Below are 24,211 nucleotides of genomic sequence, written 5' to 3'. Positions count from 1 at the left end.
GTCTTAGGATCCCTTGCCCACATGCAAAAAAGGGACAGCCACTCGGGCCCCTGAGAACATCATGGACTTGGCTGGACCCTGACTCCCTTTTCCAACTCTTGCCCACACCCTCCACATTCCATATCCAGATCCTACTCCTTAGCATTTGTATTTCCCAAAAAAGGTAGAGCCAGCGGTGAGGGGGCCCGTGACCCTTCTTCCTTCCCTTCTTAGGAACCCTGCATTACTCAAGTATTTTGGTTTCCTCTCGGCAGCCCCGCCCCTCTCAAACTACCGCCGGCCACCCCGCCCCAAGCTTTAAACAGGAGCTGTCCGTCCCGCCGGTCCGTAGGTCCCCGCCTGGTCCCGTGGCCCGGACTCAGCGTTAGCGCTGCTGCTGCCGCCGCCGCCGCCGCCGCCGCCGCCAGGTGAGAGGGAGGGATGGAACCCTGCGCACACTCAGGCACCGGGACGGGAGGGAGTTCCTGCGCTTTGCCCCAGACCCAAACCGTACTTTCTTCTCCAGCCCATTACCCCCGGCTCTCCCCCGCGGCATCCCAGTTCCAGCTCCCTCCCCTTTTGCCTCCCAGAAATTCACCTTCCAGGCAGTTCTGACAACTTGTTTGAAAATGGGTAGGAAGGGAAGACTGGCGCTCGGTCCAGAACGGCCCTGCTCCCCGCCGCCCACAGCCCACCTTGCCTCCTGAGAAAGGGGTGAGAGTGGGTGGGGAGGTGTCTTAAGAATTATTTTAGAAATAAGGCAAATCTTTAATATAGTAACTGGGCACCTCACAGGAGAAGAGGAATAGGCAGCTTCTCAGAATGGATTTGTCCTGTCCGCGTGGAGTGGAGTGGCTTTTGGATCGGGGAGGAAATTATGGACATTATTGAATATTGGGGTCCCTGGATTAGCGGGTGAGAGGGAAGTTCCAGGACCCCAGGGAGGGTCTGGACCTAAGGCTGTGAAGACGTTGAGCTATAAGGAAGCCATTCCTAGGTAGCTCTGGTTGGAGTGGGGGCGGAGGCTGGGGGTCAGTCTCCTCGGAGTTGCGGTTCTTGGGAAGGTCAGATTAGGAGATACTCGAGCCGGTTTTGACCATGATTTGTCACTGCTTCTTGGCAGCCACTATGACTGACGGGTCACGATCGGATGTGGGGCGATGGGGTGGGAGCTCCTGGCAGCCCAGCGTCACACCTTCTCCTGAGCCAGAACCGGACACTCGCTCTCGGGGTCGCTCTTTCTGGGCCCGGTGCTGCAGCTGTTGTTCCTGCCGAGGTGGAGCTGATGATGACTGGGGCCCAGAACCTGCAGGCCCCCGAGGTTCAGGATCTCGGGGTTCCGGTCGCCCCGGATCCCGAGGTTCAGGATCTCGGGGTTCCGGTCGTCCTGGCTCCAGAGGCAGTGGGGTCAATGCAGCAGGCGACGGCGTTATCCGCGGTGAGCTTTCAAACGTCTCTCACTGAGGAAGGGGAATCTCAGGGACCCCTTGCCCCGAAGTAAAGGTTAACATGTAGAGGGGGGAAGAATGGGTTTGCCCTTTGCCGTTAGCCATTCAAGTCCCATTAAGATGCAGTTGCCATTCTAAGACTCCCGAGGTCCACCAAAGGGCTAGATTTAGGATTCTGGGGTCCTTTGAGCAGGGAAGGGGAACAAAATAAGCTTTATTAAGGGCCCACTATAGGCCAGTCTCGGTGCTAATCACTTTAGGATTATCTCACTTGATCCTTACAACCACCAATTATTTATTATCTCCATTTTACAATTGGAAAGACTGAAGCAGAGACAAGGAGAGGTTAAGGTCCAAGCTGACCACACAGCTAAGTAAATATTTGGGACGGGATCAGTTGACTCCAGGATCAACACTTTCCACTGGATCAGCCAGCTGTCTCAGGGGCCTCGGTTCTTTGGCCTGAGCCAGAGTGGGGGGTCTGAACTGTAACCCACTGTGGTCCTTCCAGATGGCATGCTGGTAGTGACTGGAGTGGATCTGATGAGTGGGCGCTCTGATCAGAACCGGCGGGAGCACCACACAGAGGAATATGAATATGATGACCTCATTATTCGCCGAGGACAACCCTTCTACCTCACAGTCAGCCTGTCCCGGTCCTACTCATCTTCAGACCGCATGGCCCTGGAGCTGCTTATTGGTCAGTGCCGAGGGACTGGAACAGAGAGAAGGGGGGAAGCCCTCCTCAGTCTCCCAGCTGTGCTCCCCTGCAGCATTAGGACCAGTGACAGCATCGCTCCATCTTGCCTGTGTCCTCTCACTGAGGGCCTAGGTGTTTGTGCACATGTCTTCCTGGGCTTCTCTCTAGCCCCGTCCCTTCCTCAGGATGCTCTCTCCTAAGTGCTGAGTGTCTGTGCCATGTCAACAGGTGGATGATGGGTGTGTCTTTCCGTGTTTCTCTTTCTGGACTTTTTTCCCCCTAGCGTGTGGGTGTCTCTGACTCTCCCTGTGACTCTGCATGTCTCAGTGTCTCTGTCCCTTCTGGCCTGGGGCTGGGTGCGTTGTTCTTTGGCTGCTAAGGCCAGTGATTATGCAGCTACTGGGGGCGGAAGACTCCTTGTAGTCTCTGATTAGAGCCTAACTTGCCCACCTCGGCCTCTAATTTCCTGGGCCCTCTCCTGGGTGTCCTGGATTCTGCTGGGAGCCTGCGGAACTGATGAGGTTAGGGCTTGGGGTCAGGGCTGCTCCTTCCTCCTCTGCAAGCAGTGACCTCAGGGACTCTCCTTGCCTCATTCTGGCTCAGTGGCAGGGGGGCAGAAATAGGGCTTTGCCCCAATACACAGACCTCTGCAGAGCCAGTTGAGATGGGAGCCGATAGTCATTGATTAATATTACCAGAACAAAACTGAAAAGGGACTACAGATGCCCAGGGATGCCACCCAATTTGAGGTCCTTGCCACTCTAACTCCCTTTCTTCATCTGCTCCCATTAGGTGCAAACCCGGAAATAGGCAAGGGGACCCATGTGATCATCCCTGTGGGCAAGGGAGGTAGTGGGGGCTGGAAGGCCCAGGTGGTCAAGTCGAATGGGCAGCACGTGGACCTAAAAGTCCACGTCTCCGCCAACGCCATCGTGGGCAAGTTCCGCTTTACTGTCCGAACACGAACTGACGCGGGAGAGTTCCAGTTGCCTTTTGATCCCCGAAATGAAATCTACATCCTCTTCAACCCTTGGTGTTCTGGTGAGCCTGTGGTTGGTAAAGGTTGGAATGGCAGGGCAGGAAGGCTGAGAGATAAGGGATCACCACAAGTCAAATTGAGTAGATTCCCATGATCCCCTGCCTCTAGGCAAAGGTCTTACAGATGTTGTGATTTTGTGAGGTCTAAATTGTGAGACACTTCCGAGGGCCTCTCATCCAACTCCTTTCTTTACATAGGAGGAAACTCAAACTCAGAGAAGTCACTTAGCTTAAAAAAAAAATTCAGAATTTGTACTTGTCTTCAGGCCCCAAATCTCCTTGTCTTTCCATTTCACTAGTCTCTTTGTTCCATTTCCCCATGTCCCCCTGGCTTCCCTCTGCTTCAAACCAATGGTAGAGGGAAATGTTGGACCACCTAATGGAGACCCTGACCTGGAAGCAAGCTGTCATGGCTCATGGGACAGCTTTCTGGTTGCTAACATCCACACCCCTTTCCCAGCCTTGATATTTCTATTGAGATTGGGTTGTGCTGCCCACCACAGGGCTTTTTTAAGCTGCTCATACCCACGCCCCAGAGGAAGATTTGCCCCACTACTTTTACCCCAACCCTGCAGCTCAACTATAAACTCCACAGGTGTAGTCTCAGAAAAGCAGAGTGTTCAGGGAAGGGTAGAGAACATCAGGATTAGAAGAGCCAGGCTATGCCCTTGATAGGTCTGTATGTTTATCCTGGGGACTGATAGATGATCCTGTGTATGTGGAACATGAAAGCTGGCGTCAAGAATATGTGCTCAACGAGTCTGGTCGAATTTACTATGGCACAGAGGCACAGATTGGAGAGCGAACCTGGAACTATGGCCAAGTATGGGGCAAGGAAGAAGGATAGGAGAGAATATGAAGGGAGAACTGGGCCAGGAGAGATGAGTTTAGAGGGGAGATGCAGGGGGAGATGAGCGGGAGGGGAGGGCCGGAGCAGGGGGAGAAGAGCGGGAGGGGAGGGCCGGAGCAGGGGGAGATGAGCGGGAGGGGAGGGCCGGAGCAGGGGGAGATGAGCGGGAGGGGAGGGCCGGAGCAGGGGGAGATGAGCGGGAGGGGAGGGCCGGAGCAGGGGGAGAAGAGCGGGAGGGGAGGGCCGGAGCAGGGGGAGATGAGCGGGAGGGGAGGGCCGGAGCAGGGGGAGATGAGCGGGAGGGGAGGGCCGGAGCAGGGGGAGAAGAGCGGGAGGGGAGGGCCGGAGCAGGGGGAGATGAGCGGGAGGGGAGGGCCGGAGCAGGGGGAGATGAGCGGGAGGGGAGGGCCGGAGCAGGGGGAGATGAGTGGGAGGGAAGTTTTAGGGCAGAGAGAGATATAAAGGAAAGAAAAATGGAGGGGAGAAATCAGAAGAGATGAGTGGTATTACAAATAGAATGGGAGGAGAGAGCTTGAGTCGGGATGCAGGGAAGGAAAGGAAGCCTGCAGAGTGCCTGACGGGGAGAGATCTCTGAGGTAACCATGAGCGGGTTCTCTCCCCTCCTAGTTTGACCACGGTGTCCTGGATGCCTGTCTCTACATCTTGGACCGGCGGGGAATGCCATATGCAGGGCGGGGGGACCCCGTCAGCGTCTCCCGTGTCATCTCTGCTATGGTATGTTCCCCACACACCCCACCACTCGCCATGGGGCTTCTCCTGCTTCCCACCACATCTGACTTCTCAAGCTGCCTTCACTTCTAGTCCCCCGCCCCTTCCCTATTCTCCCTCCACACCTTCTTTGGGTAAAGAAACCATAATAAAGAAACCTCTCTGCCCCCTCCCAGCTTCGGTGTACCCCCATACACACCCATCCTGGCTCCTGTTCCAACTCTTCTGGAATGTGTGACCAAACCCAAAACTTGGCACACCCAGGAATTACATTCCTATGTCAAAACTCGGGTGGTAAAGGGTGGAGGGGCAGCTGAACCTCAGAGGAGAGGAAGAGAAGAATCTTGAGCCGGCAGAGACGTGTGTGTGTGTGTGTGTGTGTGTGTGTGTGTGTGCGAGACAGCCCTCAGCCTCCACCCTTCCCCCCAGGTGAACTCTCTAGATGACAATGGGGTTTTGATCGGAAACTGGTCCGGAGATTACTCCAGAGGCACGAACCCCTCAGCTTGGGTGGGCAGCGTGGAGATCCTCCTGAGCTACCTCCGAACGGGCTACTCTGTTCCCTATGGCCAGTGCTGGGTTTTTGCTGGCGTCACCACCACAGGTAATGGAGGAAAGTCCCACTCTGACCCCGCAGGAGGCCGTGACCTCTAATTTCTCAGATCCGGGATCCCCTGTATCCCCGCCTAGATTCCCTTTAACCCCACGACTCCAGAACACCTGTGGTACCAGGGCAGGGCTCAGGCGGGGGTGGCCTGGCAGGCTGGCATTAATTATTAGTAATTAGCCTTAACAAGGGAAGTGGGGGTAGGAAGAAGGGAAGGGCAGGGAGTTGAGGCAGGTGGCCTGACCCCCGTGCCCCCATCCCCCATGCACTGACTCTCTTCCCTTCCCAAGTGCTCCGGTGCCTCGGAATCGCCACCAGGACCGTCACCAACTATAACTCAGCTCATGACACGGATACCTCACTCACCATGGACATTTATTTTGATGAGAACATGAAGCCGCTGGAACACCTGAACCGTGACTCTGTGTGGTGAGGAAGGAGGGGGAGAGAGGGGGGCAGGTTACAGGCTTCTGTACGGGGTGACAAAGGGTGTGGTGTGAAAGCCCTGCCCTGCCAAAGGTGGGGAGTTGTGGGTGAAAGGAGGGGTAGCATCAGCGAAGGGGGAGCATTCTATCTGTCCCAGGAACTTTCACGTCTGGAACGATTGCTGGATGAGGCGGTCAGATCTGCAGTCAGGGTTTGATGGCTGGCAGGTGGTGGACGCCACCCCCCAAGAAACCAGCAGTGGTAAGGGAGCCCAAGTCCACCTTTCTTCTCCTCTGCCCATCCCTCCCCCCTCTTGCCAAGAGGATGCTCCTGCTCGCTCCTCCTGCTTACCTCTCAGCTCTATTCCCTGCCAGTCCTTTTTTTTTTTTTTTTTTTTTTTTGCTACTGATCCTATGTCTTTCAGATCTTGAGATGTCCTTCCTTTCCCATCTTGAATTTCAGAAAGGACCTCTATATTTCTAATCTAACCATCCCGTCGAAACTATTCTGAAAGATTAAACCAAATTATAATATATACATAATATATACGTGTGTATGTGTGTGTGTGTGTGTGTGTGTGTGTGTGTGTGTGTTTGTTTGTGTAAGTTTAAACCTTTGCTTAAAGATCTCCAGGGAAGGGGGAACAAGTATCTTCTCAAAGCAGCCCATTCAAGTATTAGGCTTAATGTCAAAAAAGTTTCTTAAATTTGTCTTTTGCAATGTCTACCCATAATTCCTTAATTCTGCCCTCTAAGTTTCCTCCTTCCCCATCCTCTCTGCTCTTTCCCCTATTATTCTATCCAGTCTGTGGACTATTTCTCTCTATCTCTAGATAGACAAACCTCCTTTCAGTGTTCCATCTGGTTTCCTACTCCACCATCCTGCATCCTTTAACAACCCCATTTCTGGATGCTCATTTGTCAACCCCTACCTTCACCCCAGTTCCTTTAAGTAATCTGGACTTCAGCAGAATAAGAACCAAGAGACTTAGCTTGAGGTTCTTCTCCTCTCAGAGTTTCTGTTTTCTCATGCACAAAATGAGGGGATGTGGATCAAATAATCTTCAGGGTCCCTTTGCCCCCCCTCCAACCTTTCTTTGATTCTGTGGAGAATAGCTAATCTTAGACCTCTGTTGCAGGAGCTTCTTGTGATCTTTCCTGCCAAAAACCTGATTGGTTATTTTGTTTGGAAAAATAACATCGTGGTTCTAGTGGTCAGAGAGCATCCGACCTTTGTAAAGTAGAAGCACAATTTCAGCCAATCAAATTAGAATACACAAATGACCTAGATATCATCTGCCCTTCCCAGTGGGAGACTCATCCTAAACCCAAAATCAGAAGAATGAAAACAATAGGAAAATCCATGAATTCTCTCAAAAACACACAGAATCGACTCCAGTACGCCTTTCTGGCTTTTTTTTTTTCAGTGTTTCTTTTGGATGGGACTCCGTGTCTTGTTTGGGGGGAATCCTGAATTTGTTAGTAGAAGACAGGCACAAATTTCCACTATCCTTATACTGTGGGGCTAGGGGAGAAGGGGAGAATGGCTGAATAAATATGCGACAGATTGTCAGTTTAGCTCTTACACTAAAATCTCAATATAACATATGTGACTGTGGATGGGTCAGTCTATTTTTCCTTCTGTGATTATCTGTGGACAAATCAGTCAATTTCTTTATCTATAAAAGGGTATTATAACACCCCTAATAATGCCATTTATAATAAGGTTTATAGTGAGGAAAGTATTTTTGTAAACTGTGAAACACTCAATAAACGCAAATAATTTTTATCATTATTTGCTACCCTGAGATTTCCTTCAGTGATTGTGTCTGAGTCATAGTCACAGTCTACTCTAGAGAAGAACCAGAAAGATTACTGTTCATCCAGGGATGTGCTAGAGCCAGCTTGTACTGGCATGAGGGCTGGTTGTTAAATTTTTAGCATACACATCAATACCTTGAAAATCAAGCAAATGCTACAAAAAATGGCTTGATTTCTTGTTTTATTGGTTGTTTAGACTTAAGAAAGTGATAGAGAAAATGTTAATAATATAGAATACATTATAATAATGTAGAATAAGCTTTAAAGTAGATTGTGTATTTTTTCTCTCAGCCAATCATTAAACATTACAAGCTCATTCTATGTTCAAATTTGTCTCTTTGCAATGTCTACCTATAATTCCTAATCCTGTCCTGTAAGATCCTCCTTCCCCATCCTCTCTGCTCCCTGCATCCCAGGGAACAAAACATCTTACGAATATTCCCTGATTCTCTAGGCATCTTCTGTTGTGGTCCCTGCTCCGTGGAATCTATTAAGAATGGCCTGGTCTATATGAAGTATGATACACCCTTCATCTTTGCTGAGGTAAAAGAACTTCATGGAATTTGTTTTATATATGTTTATATTCCATGCCCTGATCCATTCCCTTTATTATCAAACTGTATTGAAATGTTGCATCTCTGGCCCTATCCTGTGTAATAGGAGTGATCCCATTGGAGCATGAGTTATGGATGTATGGGGAATGAGACACAGGGTTTAGTCTCTGCTAAAGAACAAGAACAACTAGAAGCTTCTGGTTGGATCCTCTGTGCCTCCTCCCAGTCCTGTGATGGGGCACGGCATCAGAGGGAGATGATAAAGGGAGAAACAACTTCTGTTCTTGCATTCTTCTTCCTCTTTTATAAATCTCTGGACTTTCTATGGAAGTATGGTAAGGGCTTCCTTCTCCCTGGTAGTAATGGTCATTGCTCACATATAGCAACTGGAGAATGTGCTCAGGCAGACTGGATATCAGAAGTCTTTCCCCCAGCATAGCTGACCAAAAACTGATCCTGAGATAGAAATCATTTCTCTAAAGTCTGCAGAGGATGCTCGCTGCTCATTGACCAGACTTTACCATAAGTCATGGACAAAAGGGCTGTGGTTGTGCATAACCTTTATTTTTATTTTTAAATAGTATTTTATTTTCCAAATACATGTAAAAATAGTTTTCAACATTTACCCTTACAAAATCAAGCAATCCGACATAGGTTAAATGTGCATGTCCTCTAGCAAGAGACCAAATCCTCATCCCATCATTCCAGAGTGCAAAGCACATGGTCCAGGAGGCTCTTCTTTGCCACAAGTACCAAATTGGGTTGGCTCAAATTCAACAAACAACAAATTATGCAACTGCTAGGTTCTGAATATACAAAGATTAAAAAAAAAAAAAAGCCACAGATTATGTCCTCAGGTTTACAATTTAATAGCAGGGATAAGACATATACTTAGGGATAGTGTGGAAAAGTGAATACAGAGCTGACCTAGAATGAGGAAGGCCTGGATTCAAGTCCGGTCTCTGACCCATACTAGCTGCAGAAGTCACTTACCATCCGGATACCCCAAAAGACTATAAGCTATAAGGCCATTCCCAATCTCATTGATAGGGGAAATTTTCTCAATGGAACTTACTATATAAAGGAAATCATAGTTCTAGACCAAAAAAAAAAATAAAGTTAATTACATAAATAAGTATCATACAAAAAAGACTGGAAGGGGAAGGGGAAAGGAATAGTCTAAGAGAAAGCTGTTGTTGTTGATTAGATGTTTTAATCATGTCCAATTTTTTGAGACCCCATTTGGGGCTTTCTTGGCAAAGATACTAGAATAGTTTGTCAGTTCATTTTCCATTTCCATTTATAGATGATGAACTGAGGCAAATAAGGTTAAATGACTTGCCCAGAGTCACACAGCTAGTCCGTGTCTGAGGTAGGATTTGAACTCAGAAGATGAGTCTTCCTGACTCCAGATCCTGCATCCTATCTGTTGTACCACCGAGCTGTCCTCATAAGACTGATAGGTTTTTTAAGGAAGAGAAGAATTTTAATTGTAGAAGAAGTACATTCCAGGCATGGACTGGAGGGCAGCCTGTGTTATAAGAAAAGATTGATGGAATCTAGTAGTTCAATGTGGTTGAACATAAATGCTTTAAAAGTTGTAGTTAATGAAATGAAGTTGGAAAGGTAGGTTGGAAGCAAGTTGTGTAGTGTAGGTCTGTTCTCCACAATATCATAAAAGGTCTTACTCACTACTCACTAACTCCTTACCTCCTTCACCATTCACAGGTCAACAGTGACAAAGTCTACTGGCAACGGCAGGATGACGGCAGCTTCAAGATTGTCTATGTGGAGGAGAAGGCAATTGGGACCCTCATCTGCACCAAAGCCATTGGCTCTAACATGAGAGAGGATATTACTCATATCTATAAACACCCTGAAGGTACCTGCTCTGGGGCCTGGGAAATTCTTTCTCTTTGGGACTACCCATTTGACCACCTCCCTGACTCTGTGGCTCCATACTATATCTCTGAGGTCCCACTGCATGGTTCCCAGAACTTGCACTATTCCTCTTACATTTGTAAGGCATCTATCACATACAAAGCCCCATGATCTTTGACTGCCCAGAATCTAGTGGAAGAGAGAAAAATTGTACTCAACTATAAAACCAGAAATGATAAGTACATTTGGGGTGCAAAGTGCCTTGGAAATTCAAATGAAGAAGTGGTGTCTTCCAACTTGGAATACTCAGGGAAGGCTTAGTGGGATGGGAAGATGATATTTCAATAAGCATCATTGGGATGGAGGATTCTTTTCCTGGCCTTCTCCTGTAAGCATGGCCTCTGGCACCATCTTTTTCCATTTGTACCCTCTCCTGCCGGTCACCAGGGTCCGATGCAGAGAGGAAGGCAGTAGAGACAGCAGCAGCCCATGGCAGCAAACCCAACATATACTCAAACCGGGACTCAGCCGAAGACGTGTCGGTGCAGGTGGAATCCCAGGACGCAGTGATGGGGCAAGACCTAGTAGTCAGCGTGGTGCTGACCAACCGTGGAAGCAGTCGGCGTACCGTTAAATTACACCTCTACCTCTCTGTCACCTTCTACACCGGGGTCACCGGCCCTGTCTTCAAAGACAGCAAGAAGGAGGTGGCACTGTCCCCTGGAAGCTGTAAGACCTCCCTCTTCTCTGGCTTTTGCTATTCATGGCCATTTTGTATAGTCTCTTTAGTCAAGCTCCCACCCCTGATTAGGCCCTTGTCCCCTACTGACTGAACCATCTACCTATCTCAAGTCTTTCCTTTCTCCACACAGATACCAAATAATTTTCCTAAAGCACAGGTCTGACCATGTCACTGCCCTGCTCAATAAAACTCAGTGGCTCTCCATTCCCTCCAGGATCAAATACAAATTTCTCTGTTTGAAACTTAAAGCCTTTTATAACCTGATTCAGGTAACCTCTCCATCTTAAATATACATCAGTCATCTTCATGTACTATGGTTTCCAGCCAAACTGCACTTCTCTATCTCCAACCTGCGTGACTTTTCACAAGCTGTCCCCATGTTTCAGACACAATATTTTTTTTCTCCATCTCTCTGTTTTCTTGCAAAATTCAGCTCAAAGATTACCTTCTATAGGAGACCTTTTCTGATTTCCACTTACCTCTAGCTGCAAGAATTTCCACTATAAAAATGACCTTGTATTTACACTCTATGTATTTAGTATATTTTTATACATGTACATGTTTTCCCCAAAAGACTGTAACTTCCTAGAGGGCAGGACTTGTTTCATTTTTGTCTCTGCATCTTCAGCATCTGGCACATTGCTTGGAGAATGTTTGAGTGTTTGGTTATTGCAACATAACCCCTTTTGGCCAGCCATACATATACCTATCAAGAGTTCTACAGGAGAAAGCTTAGAATAGGACGGGCAGAACTAGGGGGAGGGGCGTGGTTAAGGATGCACATGCTCTGCCTGACACCTCTTCTCCTTCTCCCACTCCAGCTGAGCGTGTGGCTCTGCCTGTAGCTTACTCAGAGTACCGGCCACATCTGGTGGATCAGGGAGCTATGCTGCTGAACGTGTCAGGTCACGTCAAAGAGAACGGACAGGTGATCGCCAAGCAACACACCTTCCGCCTTCGAACCCCTGACCTCTCCCTCACGGTATGGGCAATAGAAACTAATTTTACGTGGGGTGAAAGGGGAGCTGGTCAGAAGAGACAGGCCGAGGGGTGTTGAGGACCATGCATAAGTGTGAAGGAGCGGGTCAGTTCTCCAAAAGCCCTCACAGCTGTGAATCACCCCTGAAGGAATTACAAACCAGCCTTTCCTGATTCAGGTGCTGCTTGTGAACTGGGAATGCAATAAATCAGAGGCAAGAGGGAAGAGGAGAGAGGTCAGAGAATGCACCTGCCTCTCAGCCTCCTTGTATCATTATCTATAACATGAAGGGATTTGTTCCGCTGCCAGAATTAGATTCCCCAGCAGCCACTAGCAGGTTGTTCCTGAAACATAAGGGCGACACAGGACAGGAGGAACAGGGACCCCAAAGTGTTAGCCTGAATTCTAACAAGAAATCCAAGAAAGAAAGGTTGGATTTGAAAGTCATGAGATTAGAGCTAAAACAGACCCTACATGAACAGCCAGGGTTGGGGGGCAGCTTGGTAGCATCCCTTTGTCTCTGCTGGTTGGAAAGTCTTGGGTGATGAGATCTTTGTGGAAGGCAGGATCCTTGCTGAGAGTCTCTAACTCGGCAAAGTTGTTTTAGACGGTGGTAAAGAAGTCATGTTTTCTTTGTCTCAGGTGCTGGGGGCCGCTGTGGTCGGCCAGGAGACAGAAGTACAGATTATCTTCAGGAACCCACTGCCTGTCACTCTCACCAAAGTGGTCTTCCGACTGGAGGGCTCTGGCCTCCAGAGGCCCAAGGTTCTCAATGTTGGGTGAGTCTCATCCCTTTGCTCTGATTCTCCTTTCCCCTCATGCCCTCACTCCAAGTTTGTTAAGTAGGGAGACATTTAAACAACCCAGGAAGGAACTCGGCATCTTCCCATTCAATTCGTGTTTACTGAGGCCAATGTGTGCAGAGAAGTCTGTGCAACAGGCTCTTCCTTGAGATCTTCATAGGGAGATCAGACATAAACCTTAAACCATGAGAGAAAAATCCAAGACAGGCTGCAGCTCAGTGGCACATTGAAGCATTACAGGAGCTCAGAGAAGAGAGCCCGTGTAGGCTAGAAAGGCTTATGGAGCTCCTGTAGAGGCTTAGGTTGAGAGCTGGAAAGGACTTTGAGGTTCCTCATTGGGGCCCGCTATCACAAAGGGTCTGATGGTTCAAACATTTTACTAAAAATATTCCAGTGTACCCAGGCAGAAGCAGACTCCAAGGCAGAGGTTAGGAAAATAAAAGTAAGGAAAAGCTACTGGCAAAGAGGTTAAAAATGCTAAGCAAAGAAGTCCTTGGTCCCAAGTTCTCCACTAGCATCCTGACAACCATCTTTCTTATCACAGGGCCCACAGTTAGTTCCCAGATCAGTGCACCCCATGGCAAAGTTAACACACTCTCTTCCCTGATCTGCCATACAACTTCCTTGCTTGCAACAATCCTGGCTGTATTATGAGGAAGGGGGTATTGTCTTATTTCCCCAAACCCCAGCATCTTGACTCAAAACACTTGGAGGACATACTAGTCCAACCTCTTCATTTCACAGATGAAGAAATCAAGTCCAGAGAAATTTAATGATTTGCCAAAGATAATACAGGATAGCGAGTTGCAGAGGAGAATTGGAACTCAATTCTTCTGACTCCAAATCCATTGCCCACCATTCCATCATATCATACTGCCTAAACCATAGCTTGTTCTAATGTTCTCCATGTGATGGGCCCCTGTTTTGTTTCCAGTTCAGTCTAATTCTTCATGACCATAATCTCTATGAGGTTGTTTTTGTTTTTGTTTGGGGGGGGGGTATTTGGCAAAAATACTGAAGTGGTTTGCCTGTTCCTTCTCCAGTGAACTGAGTCAAACAGATTAAATGACTTTTCAGCCTCACACAGCTTGTATTTGAGGGCAGATGGAATTCAGGTCTTTCTGACTCCAGTTCCAGGGCTCTATCCACTAAGCCACCTAGCTGCTCCTTCTTTATCACCACTCAGAAAATACTATTCTGGATATTTTGGTATAAATTATAGACTTTGGTTTTCTCACAGTATATTCCCAGTATTGACTTACTGGGCCAAAGGATATAAAGACTTTGGTCTCTTTTCTCAATAATATGGCAGCCTGTTGGTCTTGAAGTCAGAAGCACCTGAGTTTGAATGCCTCTTCAGACTCTAGTGAGCTCCCTAAGTGTTGGTTTCCACCTATGTAAAATGAAATGATAAATAGCATCTTCCTTCAAGGGTTGTAATGAGAATCATGGAAGATGATATCAGTCATAATGATAATGATGGTGATTTGGAGGAGGAGGCTGGGTTTGAGTTGGACACTGTCCCATCATCATCACATCTATGTGGCAGAAACTGGCTGGTGTGGTGAATAAAGTGTTGCACTTGGAGTCCGGAAGACCTGATCAGCACTTAGCTATGTGATTCTACTCAGGTCTCAAATGAGTTCACATATGTAGAGAGCTTTGTGAACCTGATGACACTAGGATCCTGATCCTGCTCTCTGTGGTGTCAGAGATGTTTCCTATCCCCAAGGTATAAATGTGATCTCCACCCTGATCCTGGACCCTATCTCTAGCCTTAGAACTACTGAGGTTTAACTCTAAAGACTGCTCTCTGCCTGGACTATAACAAAAATGACTTAGCTCACAGGGAGACAAGTTAGATTCTCAAAGGGACTCTTGGGCTCACCCCACCCTTAGTCATCTCACTCATCCCCAATTCTTGGCAGTCCCTTCTCTTACTCATAATAGTTGGGGAGGAGGAATGTCTTTTATTCGTAAATCTCTAAATCTCATAACCTTAATTTCTTCAACTCTCCTTTCTTCCTCCTCCTTCTCTTTCCTTTCTGCCCCCACCCCCACTACCCCTGAATGGGTTTAGCCTACAGCCCATCCCTGTATTCACTTCCTCTCTTGGGAATTTCCATGTCTGATTATGTGTCCAATGTAGTCCAGAGTATAGAGCCTGGAAGAAAAAGCCCCTCAGCTAGTGACTCAGAAAAATTAGAATCCAATATACACCTTACCCTAACTCTCAATTGCATATAAAAATACTTGTTGCTTCTTCAAAGGTTTACAATATAATACAACTGATAAATTTTTTAATGGCAGCATCCAAACGAGTACTGTCCCTTTTAACTTTAGTATAGTGCAAACTTATTGCAATAATTCCCCTCTGCTCAAAATATTTTTTTGGATGCCACTTTTGGAAGTACTTATAAATGTCTCATATGGTAGCAGTTCATTAACCTTTGAGGGTGTACTTGACTTTGGTAAATAGCCAATAGTCATTTGGAGCCTCATCTAGCACATAAGGCAGTTGATTATATCATTCTGGGTCAACAAGGAGGTATGAGGGTTTTGAGACAGATTTTTTTGTGTGAGTCCAACTAGTTCTAGTGGTAATTTCAAAAGGTATGCCCCTAAAGATCTGTAGTAATGGTAGTATGAATGGAGTAAGAGTATGGTCTCCAGGGGGCAACTTTAAAGGGACAATATACTTTTGAATGGATAAGTTCTGATGTGTTCATTGAGTAATGATATAATGTAATCAAAATCATTTTAGCCACATCATGTAATCTAAGGCAGATCCCTATTTAGAAATACCTGAATTACAAATTATAATCAGTATGTACACACCTATTTCCTCTTAAAGCCCTGATACAGCTACTATGAGAAATCACAGCTGAACCCAACTAAGTCCCATAAAAACCATGTTTTCAATGGAGGTACTTTGGTACAGAGGAAAAAACATGGGAATGAGACACTGAGTTAAAATCTTACCTCTGCTAGTTCCTCTCTCTGTGACCTTGAGGAAAATCATCTTAACCTCTTTCTGTATATTAGTTATCTCTAAAGTGAGAGGACTGGACTCAGTGATCTATTTCTAAGGCCCTTTCTAGTATGATCCTATTATGCTAGCAATATAATTAAGCAATGGTAAAAACTTTAAAGCTTTATACGAGTTGTTATTAGTTAGGAAAGAATTTAAGGACTGGGCGTCTCAGTAGCCCTCAAAACATTGTTTCTATGGGAAAGTACAAACTTTTAAAATACATTCTTAGTCTGAGTCTTGCATCACAATTTCTAAACGCATAGAACACCTCAACAGTCCCTTGAAACCTTCCATCAAAAAATCTTAGCACTAGAAGGGATCTTAAAGATTGTCTAATCCAAGCCCTTTATTTTTATAAATCAGGAAAGTAAGGCTCAAAAAGATGCTCAAGGAATTCTTGTTATATCAATGTCCAAGTCAAATGCTATTTCCCAAAGTTATAGCAGGGGATAGTTTTAGAAAGAGAAAATATTCTCCAGGAGCTTTGGAATCAACCTATTTTTCCTTAAGATGATATTTGACTCTTTGGAAATGAACTCTATTAAGATTGTATTTCTCGGGGGCAACTAGGTGGTGCAGTGGATAGAGCACCAGCCCTGAATTCAGGAGGACCGGAGTTCAAATCTGGTCTCAGAAACTTAACACTTCCTAGCTGTGTGACCCTGGGCAAGTCACTTAACCCCAGCCTCGGGGGAAAACAAAACAAAACAAAACAAAACAAAAAAACAAGATTGTATTTCTCCAAGAAGGCTCTAGTTTTGGATAGAGATGAGATAATACACCCAGCAGGAAGGATACAGTTTAAGGTGAAAGTGTGATCAAGAAAAAAAAATAGGATATGCTTAATAGAAAGATCATTAGGGAGAAGGCACTGGTAGGTGATAAACTGATAGAGAAGAAAGAGAAGCATCAGGTGCTGAGAGATGAGAAGAGAAAGAGTGGAAAGGAAAGGAACCTAAATCAGAAAAAAGAAATGCTATTATAGGATAAGACCACCCCTGGAAGATCACAAGCTCCTAGCCCTTCTTTGACCAGGACATGATCCAGAAAGACTTTCATTGGCATAGGGCATCTGCCATTTCCTGGTGCGTCCAGGTGTCCAGACTAAGATGGAAAAATTGCTGGTTAAGTTCTACCTCAAATTGTGCCTGAGACTGATGAGTAAATGATGAGGAGTAAATTGTGGTCTAAACAAAGATGGGTCAGTTCCTTTTCTCTCTCTCCTTCCTTCCCCAAAGTAACCAAGGGCGGGTTCGGCAGCAAAGGAATTTGCTACTTAATGCTGTATGGAAACATAGTCTGTATTGATTAGAATGGAAACACCGGAGAGCCAGTGGCAAAATGGCTGCATGGTACAAGGCCCATTTTGCAAACAGTAGATTTTTGAGTTCTCTCTTTTATACCAGAGCACAATCATTCAGCCTGAGAGTGATGTAAATAAGATAAGGATTCTCTTGTTATCTTTTGAGTAGAGACAGAAGTCTCTTCCCCTGCTGTGACATTTGGTCTGTTTGAGCAGATTAGAATGGGGGCTGTAAAACCCCAACCAGTTCAGATAGCCCAAACTAGTTTGACCAGATCTTGTATCAAAGGTCCAAATTCCAAAGGAAGTTGGAGATCAAACAAGGAATATCAAGGGGCTACCGCCCTCAACAAGACCTTATGCTCGGCTTCCTGCCTTTCTCTGGGCAGTTGTCTCTACCCCAATCTTTATCCTTCTCTGGTGTAGCTCTTCCAAACCTCATCTCTTGGCCCTAATCTTTCCCTACAGAGACATTGGAGGCAATGAAACAGTGACACTGCGCCAAACATTCGTGCCTGTGCGGCCAGGTCGACGGCAGCTCATTGCCAGCTTGGACAGCCCTCAGCTCTCCCAGGTGCATGGAGTCATCGAGGTAGACGTGGCCCCTGCTTCTGGTGGGAACTTTTTCTCCAGTGACCGAGGTAGTCGTTCTGGAGAGAATGTCCCTATGGTATCCCGAGGAGAAGCCTAAACTTGATATAAGTATGGGACAGAAGCGATAGAAGCATGGACACTTCACTGAAGCAAAAGGCTGGCACAAAAAGGATACCTTGAAGCCTAGGAAGGAAGGCCCAGGAGGCCTGGGGTGGGATCCAACTTTCATACACATTGCATGGCACTGAAGGTAATAAAGATTGTTTTTGTTTTGTTTTTTAGTGAAGCTTTTGGCTTTGTCCATCTGCTTGCTCATGCCAATCTAAGGAAAATGGGTTCATAAGCCTTTTGATTTCTATATCACATTTGTATACCTAAAGATTTGTATCCCTGGTTCTGAGATCCCAGATGTTCTAGTCACTATTTGGTCAAATCAGAGAACTGGAAGAGTCTTTAGAGATCATCTAGTTCAACCCTATGATTTAACAACTAAGGTACTGAAGTTTAGGGAGATTTAGAGTTTTTCCTAAGATTATATAGTGAATGGAAGAACTAGGGCTCAATTCTAGATCTTCTGATTCCAAGCCTGGAACCTTTGCCACCATATTCTATTGTGGGCTTCATAGATTGAACGAATCTGGCCTCAGGTTCTGTAGGTCTAAGATTTCTTAAATCCTTTTCACACCCTTTCACTCCAATGAGATTTTAATGAGAAAATCACCTGTGTGCTTAATTCCAGTATAAATCTAAATCTAGGAGTATTTGTTGGGATTGGACAAGTCTTGGGGGCCTGGGGGCCTGGTGACAGGACTGGCTATTTGATTTGATTCACTGCCTTGATCTTGTCATCAAAGTGTTTTCTCCCTGTAACAATCACCACCTGAACAGTGTTAATAGAACATTAGCTATGTGCCCAGTCTAATTCTAGATAGTCTTAAAAGGGAATGATCTAGGATGGCATAAAGTAAGATCATAGGATAATAAATTGATAGTTGAAAGAAACCCCAGAAGTCTCTAAGTATAACCTCATTGTTTTACAGATGAAAAAAATGAGGCAACTTAAGTGAATTGATTAGGATCACACAGTTAGAAAGTATTATATCCTGAGATAGGATTAGAACACAATTTATCCTGATTCTAAATTCAGTTTCTTATCCCCTATGTGATACAATTTCTGAAGAAGCAAGAGGTTTAGAGGCAAGCTGATGTTTCCTCTAAGATGTGATAGAAAAGTATGATCCTAGGAATCAAGTCAAGCCAACAAGCATTTTTCCTGCCCAATGCTTCAATCCAGGTACTGTGCTAAGCATGGGGGATTCAAAGAAAGGCAAAAATAGTTCAAGGAGCTCAAAATCTAATGAAGGAGACACCATGCAAACAATTAGGTACAAACAAGATGCCTACAATATAAACTAGATAACAGAGGGGAAGCATTAGCATTAAGGGGGATTGGGAAAGGCTTCTTAGAGAAGGTGGGATTTTAGTTGATACTTGAAAGAAGTGAAGAGAACTTCAGGCAGAGGAGATAATCAAGAAATGCATGGATTGGGGGCAGCTAGGTGGCTCAGTGGATAGAGCACCAGCCCTGAATTCAGGAGGACCCCAGTTCAAATCTGGTCTCAGATACTTAACACTTCCTAGCTGTGTGACCCTGGGCAAGTCACTTAACCCCAGCCTCAGGGGGGAAAAAAAAAATTGCATGGATTTAGAAAATGAAGTCTTGTGAGAAAAATGGGATTGGCAAGGAGTGCAAAGCTGTAATCAGACTGGAAAGATAGAAAAGACCAGTTGTAAAGAGATTTAAAAATCAGATATTGAAGGGACCTCAGAACTCTAAAACTCCTTGAAGGACAACTTCTCCTTGAACCCTCCCACTGTGGGGACCCCACCGGAAGACAAGCAGCTTCATTCTGTTGTCTGGGTGGGGCTAGCTGAGTCCCTGGTGAGTTGGAGATACCAATCCCATTGAATTGGAGAAACATCCTTTCAATTGAAGATTTTCTATTCAATTCCAACTCCACTTACCAGCCTCATCAGGAGGGGAAGCAGGCCTTGGTTTGTAGCCAAAGACTTCCTTAAAAAATGGCAATTTTAAACTCATTTCTTTGCAGAGGACCTGACATGCCATGGTAGGCTATGCCATGCTTGCTACGCCAAGGAAAACTCTGCCCGCTGGAATATTCTCTTCTGGTGCTACCCTCTCTTTATCCTCACCTATTTCCTTTACAAGACTTTATGCCTCTCTGCCAGGATTTCTCTAAACTACTTCTCTGCCAGAACTCCTCTACTGAGGAATTCAGTCTTTCTATTCTTACATAGCAAAGGCTAACTTCCCAATGCCAATAATAAACCTCTTTTATCAATCTAGGTTTTCAGGTATGTAAATTACTTTATGAAGAATCTCTGCACCACCAGAAGAGGGTTTCCCCAAACTCCCTATTCATGTGTCGAATCCCAAGGGGGTGCAGGGAAGCCAAACCTCTCCATTTGGTTCCCTGAACCTGCCACTAGACCTCATCATTTAACTCCCTGACCACCAGGAACCCTAATCTTATTTGGGTTCCCTAAATCTAGACCTCATCATTTGGTAACCGAATGGAACCCCAGAAATCTGGACAAGGTAAAAAAGTCTTCCTTGTAGTTGCCTTTTCTCTAGTTTGCAGAATCCCTTTATGGGGATTCCTGTGGTCTCTCTCTCTCTCTGGATTTGTCTGTTCTATAGCTAGGACACTCAAACTTTGAGTCGCCAGTCTCTGACAATTCTCCCTTGCTCAGGGAGCATCTTTGTCTCTCTCCTTCTCTAGAGAAGGACAAAGAGCTATAAGATTGGGGACACTGTCTAGGGTCAGTTGGGGAGCTATTAAATCAAGAACACTAAAGCTTTTTTTTCCCCTAGAAAGCAAGGAATTTAGTCTTTCTAGTGAAGGCTGATTTCCCACTTGGTGACTGTTCACAAGATGTTTTCTAGAAAGCTCAGATAAGCCACCACCCTACCCTTTCTATAGTGGGGGGACAGCTCAACTCCACAGGGAATGATCGAGTTGTCTGGGGCACCATGCCCAAGCAGAGTTTCTGCCTGAGGATGCTCATGGCACAAAACTCCTGCACATTGACAAAAATAAAGTTTTTGTCATCTCTCTCTCTCTCTCTCTCTCTCTCTCTCTCTCTCTCTCTCTCTCTCTCTCTCTTAAGGACGCCTATAGAGAATGAAAAATCTATAGATTGGGAAAGCTTGGAGCTTGGGGCCTGTACTCTATCCCTAAAGACTCACCTTTACGCTGTCTCTTAAAAAAAGCTGAGAAATTTGGCTTGAGAAAAACCTCAAAACTTGAAAGCTTATCAGTTTAAAGGGAATCAGTCTCCCTCCACCCCCCTGCATCTCAATGTACTGAAGTGCTTCTTTTTTTCTTTCAAATCCTGGGACTGATTCTGACTTCTGCCCTTAGCCAGAAGCTGCAGGTCAAGAAACTCTCAGTAGAAGTGTTTCCTTCAAAGCCGAAACCCCTCCCAGCCTAAGGAGAAACCTGGCTACTAAAACTTTTTCAGAGGAGCCAAGTTTGAGCCCTTGATGTTTCTCCCAAACTCTGCTGTTACAAACAGCACCTGAATGAAAACTTTCGACTCTCAGCTCTTTTCTTCTCCTCAGGGCAACTTCTGTCTCCTGGGAAAGACGCTCAAAGCAGAGGTGCCTTTTAATGCAAATCCCTCCCAGACTTAGGCAGGGAACCCCCCAGAGGTTCATGCTGTAGGTGTCACAGAAACTGTCTGAAGAAACTCCCTAGTTCCTATCCTGAGTTCGAGCAGGAGGAGCACTGGAGTGACTGCCTTTCCAGCACGACAGTCAACACCTGGTAGATGGTACAGGGGTCGAGCCACCCCCCAATGTCCTGTTTTCTGGCAGGAATTTGGAGTTTGGTCCAGTTCCCCCCTTGCTCTTTCTGGATGAGACTCAGAGCCAGAGCAGAGATGTAATCTGCCTATGAAAACGCCAAGGAGATGACATTGCTGGGGCAAGTGCAGTCTGGATCCAAGATGCATTCTAGGGTGTCTGGTCTACCTACTTTTGAAAACCGTGATCAATCAGTGATATAGAAAGGGCACAAACCCTTCCTACAATGTTTCTTCGCACCACTTAACAGTTTCCTGAAAATGCATACCAGTTATATGGTGTGTGTATATCTTGTTAAGAGGAAAACAGGAAAAGGCAAAATGGAAATATTTTCCATTTTGGGAAATGGTCGAGAAGATGTGTCATAGACTCTCAGAATGAAGGAATAGCTTATAACGCAAACCTTATTCATTTTCTTTTTCCAAAAAAATATGTTGTTATATGGATTGCTTGTGTGAAGTAAGATCAAATTTAGGCAGATGATCAGATTGAGTGAAGGTTTCCCAAATTTAGTAAAATATGTGAAATTCAAATAGATTAGGTAACATGTTGACTTAGAACCTAGATAAAATAGATATTTTTTTTTATTTTATTTTTTTGTTAAATATTTCCCCATTAAGCAGCAGAGATCCCATATTTGAGAACACTGCTCTAAAGTTAGTCAATTAACAATCATTTATTAAGCACTTGTTACATGTTAAGCAATGTGCCTTTGCACTAAGGAAATATTATCTATTTACTAGTTTTTTTAATGTGCTAACTTTTATTTTTTACATCAAATTCATTCCTAGTTATATTCTTTCCTCCTCTCCTACCCAGGGATCTATTTCTTGACATAAAAATTAAAAGAAAGGGGGGGAAAGTCAGTTTGACAAAAACTAACCAGCACTACTTTGATAACACGTACAATATTTCACACCCATGATCTTCACCTTTACATGAAGATAGAGAGGTGCACTTTTCTCCTCTTTTTTTTCCAGAACCAAACTTGGTCATTATGAAATGTTCAGTTTTGCTTTATTATTCCCTCCATTTACATTGTTGTAGTCATTGTGTAAATTGCTTTCCTGGTTCTGCTTGCCTTGTTCTGTATCAGTTCATATGAATTTTCCCATGTTTCCTAGTTTATTTAGCTATTTCTTAATCCTTGGGCACTTTGTTTATAGTTTTTTTGTTTTTTCTTTTTTGCTACCACAAAAAGTATTAATAGGAATATTTTGGTTTTTATGAGGCCTTCCTTTCTATCTTTTACCTTCTGGAGATATATGCCTAGCAGTAGGATTTGGGGTGTGAAAAGGTATGGATGTTTTAGTCATTTTGGGGGCATTTTATATATATATATATATATATATATATACATATATAGTTTGCAAATTTTCTGTGATGTGAAACTTTACAATTATTTTGATTGACATTTCTCTTAGTGCGAGTGATTTGAGGCAATCTTTCATATGGTTGCTAATAGTGATTCTTTTGAGAAAGCTTTTTTTTTTTTTTTTTTTGGCTGAGGTAATTGGGGTTAAATGACTTGACCAAGATTACACAACTAGGAAGTGTTAAGTGTCTGAGACCAGATTTGAACTTAAGTCCTCCTGACTTCAGCGCTAGTGTTTGATCCACTGCACCATCTAGATGCCCCAAAAATCTTTATTCATATCTTTTGATCACTTATTTGCTAAGGAAAGATTCTCAGTTTTACATGCTTGTGTTGTTCAAATTTTTAGTTATGTCTGACTTTTTGTGACCCCCATGAACCATACTGTTCATATAATTTTCTTGGCAAAATGGAGATACTTTAGTGGTTTCCCATTTTTTTTTTCTCCAGTGGATTATGGCAAACAGAAGTTAGGTAATTAACTTGCCCAGGGTCATGCTTTAATAAGTGATCTGAACTCAGATCTTTCTGATTCCAGGAATGGCATATTATCTACTAAGCGACCTAGCTGTCAGGGTATTTGTGTTGAATTTTTTGCATTTCTTATTTATCAGGTCTCAAATAAGATATTTGATATAAATGTTTTCCCAATCAATAAGTGTCTTATCTTAACTGCATTGATTTCAATGTGCAAAAGGTTTTCAATTTCACTTAACTGAAATTATTTTCACTTTTGTGATCTACTTTATCCCTTATTTTTAAGATTTCTCTGCTTTGTCATAATTGTGAAAGATTCCCTTATATATTTTTCTCCAACTTTTTTTTTATATTTTGACCAAATTTTATATTAAATTGAATATCAACTTGGAACTTTTTGTGGAATATGGGATAGTATGCTGGTTTAAACTATTTTAGCCAAGTTGTTTTCAGTTTTTCCAATTGTTTTAATCAAATAGGGAGTTCTTCCCCAATAGTTTATGTTCCTGGTTTCTCAAATACTAATTTATTGAGCTAGTTATCTCTGCTTCTCACTTATGTATTTTTATTTTAGTTGTCTTAGAATATATTCCATATCATGATTATATAGTTTATTGAATTCAGGTAACACAAGCAGTGGGAACCCCAGGTAATGAGAATACTCAAAGAATTTCTAGGCTGAGTATCCTTTAGTGAGCCAGAGGATACTGAGGACTTTGGGAAAACAAGTTTATGTGTAATAAATAATCTCTAATGAAGTAATTGGCTAATAGCCTGAGGTTATTGCCATTAGTGGCTAAATTATATATTACACTCTCTTGCTAGTAGCATATTTGTCAACCAGTTTTTTCATACATTGCAAAAAAAACCCAAGAGGAGTAGTCAGGCATGAATTGCTAGTTTCTGCAGCATCATCAAATACATTCCTAGTCTATTCCACCTGTTACAGCATTTTATCCTAGAGGAGATTAGGAAGATGCTGA

The 24,211-nt window shown here is 44.6% G+C and overlaps 1 protein-coding gene across 2 annotated transcripts; it reads left to right on the top strand.

The window, feature by feature from the left end:
* Nucleotides 1-306: 306 nt before the first annotated feature.
* TGM1 (transglutaminase 1) lies at nt 307-17,773 on the top strand. Of its 2 annotated transcripts, none has more exons than XM_074294360.1 (15): nt 307-407; nt 1,103-1,417; nt 1,939-2,127; nt 2,920-3,168; nt 3,870-3,988; nt 4,643-4,750; nt 5,174-5,348; nt 5,642-5,780; nt 5,935-6,038; nt 8,052-8,140; nt 9,880-10,033; nt 10,480-10,761; nt 11,596-11,787; nt 12,376-12,532; nt 17,362-17,773. In XM_074294360.1, exons 2-15 carry the CDS (start codon nt 1,108-1,110, stop codon nt 17,582-17,584), a joined length of 2,490 nt encoding a protein of 829 aa, XP_074150461.1. In that variant the 5' UTR covers nt 307-407; nt 1,103-1,107; the 3' UTR covers nt 17,585-17,773. The 2 variants fall into 2 exon arrangements, with proteins under 2 accessions (XP_074150461.1, XP_074150462.1); XM_074294361.1 differs by having other exon boundaries at nt 311-407; nt 11,596-11,756; nt 12,396-12,532.
* The last annotated feature ends 6,438 nt before the right edge of the window (nt 17,774-24,211 follow it).

The sequence above is a fragment of the Sminthopsis crassicaudata genome, chromosome 2 (assembly GCF_048593235.1).
Source record: "Sminthopsis crassicaudata isolate SCR6 chromosome 2, ASM4859323v1, whole genome shotgun sequence".
Lineage (NCBI taxonomy): Eukaryota > Metazoa > Chordata > Mammalia > Dasyuromorphia > Dasyuridae > Sminthopsis > Sminthopsis crassicaudata.
This window is presented reverse-complemented; position numbering and strand designations above follow the sequence as displayed.

Bases quoted from the DNA above. Each gene is read 5' to 3' on its own strand.
- TGM1 (XM_074294360.1), top strand. From the start codon at position 1,108: ATGACTGACGGGTCACGATCGGATGTGGGGCGATGGGGTGGGAGCTCC. The intron at 6,039-8,051 runs GTAAGGGAGCCC...CTGATTCTCTAG, and splicing joins CCCCCAAGAAACCAGCAGTG to GCATCTTCTGTTGTGGTCCC. The intron at 8,141-9,879 runs GTAAAAGAACTT...CACCATTCACAG, and splicing joins CACCCTTCATCTTTGCTGAG to GTCAACAGTGACAAAGTCTA.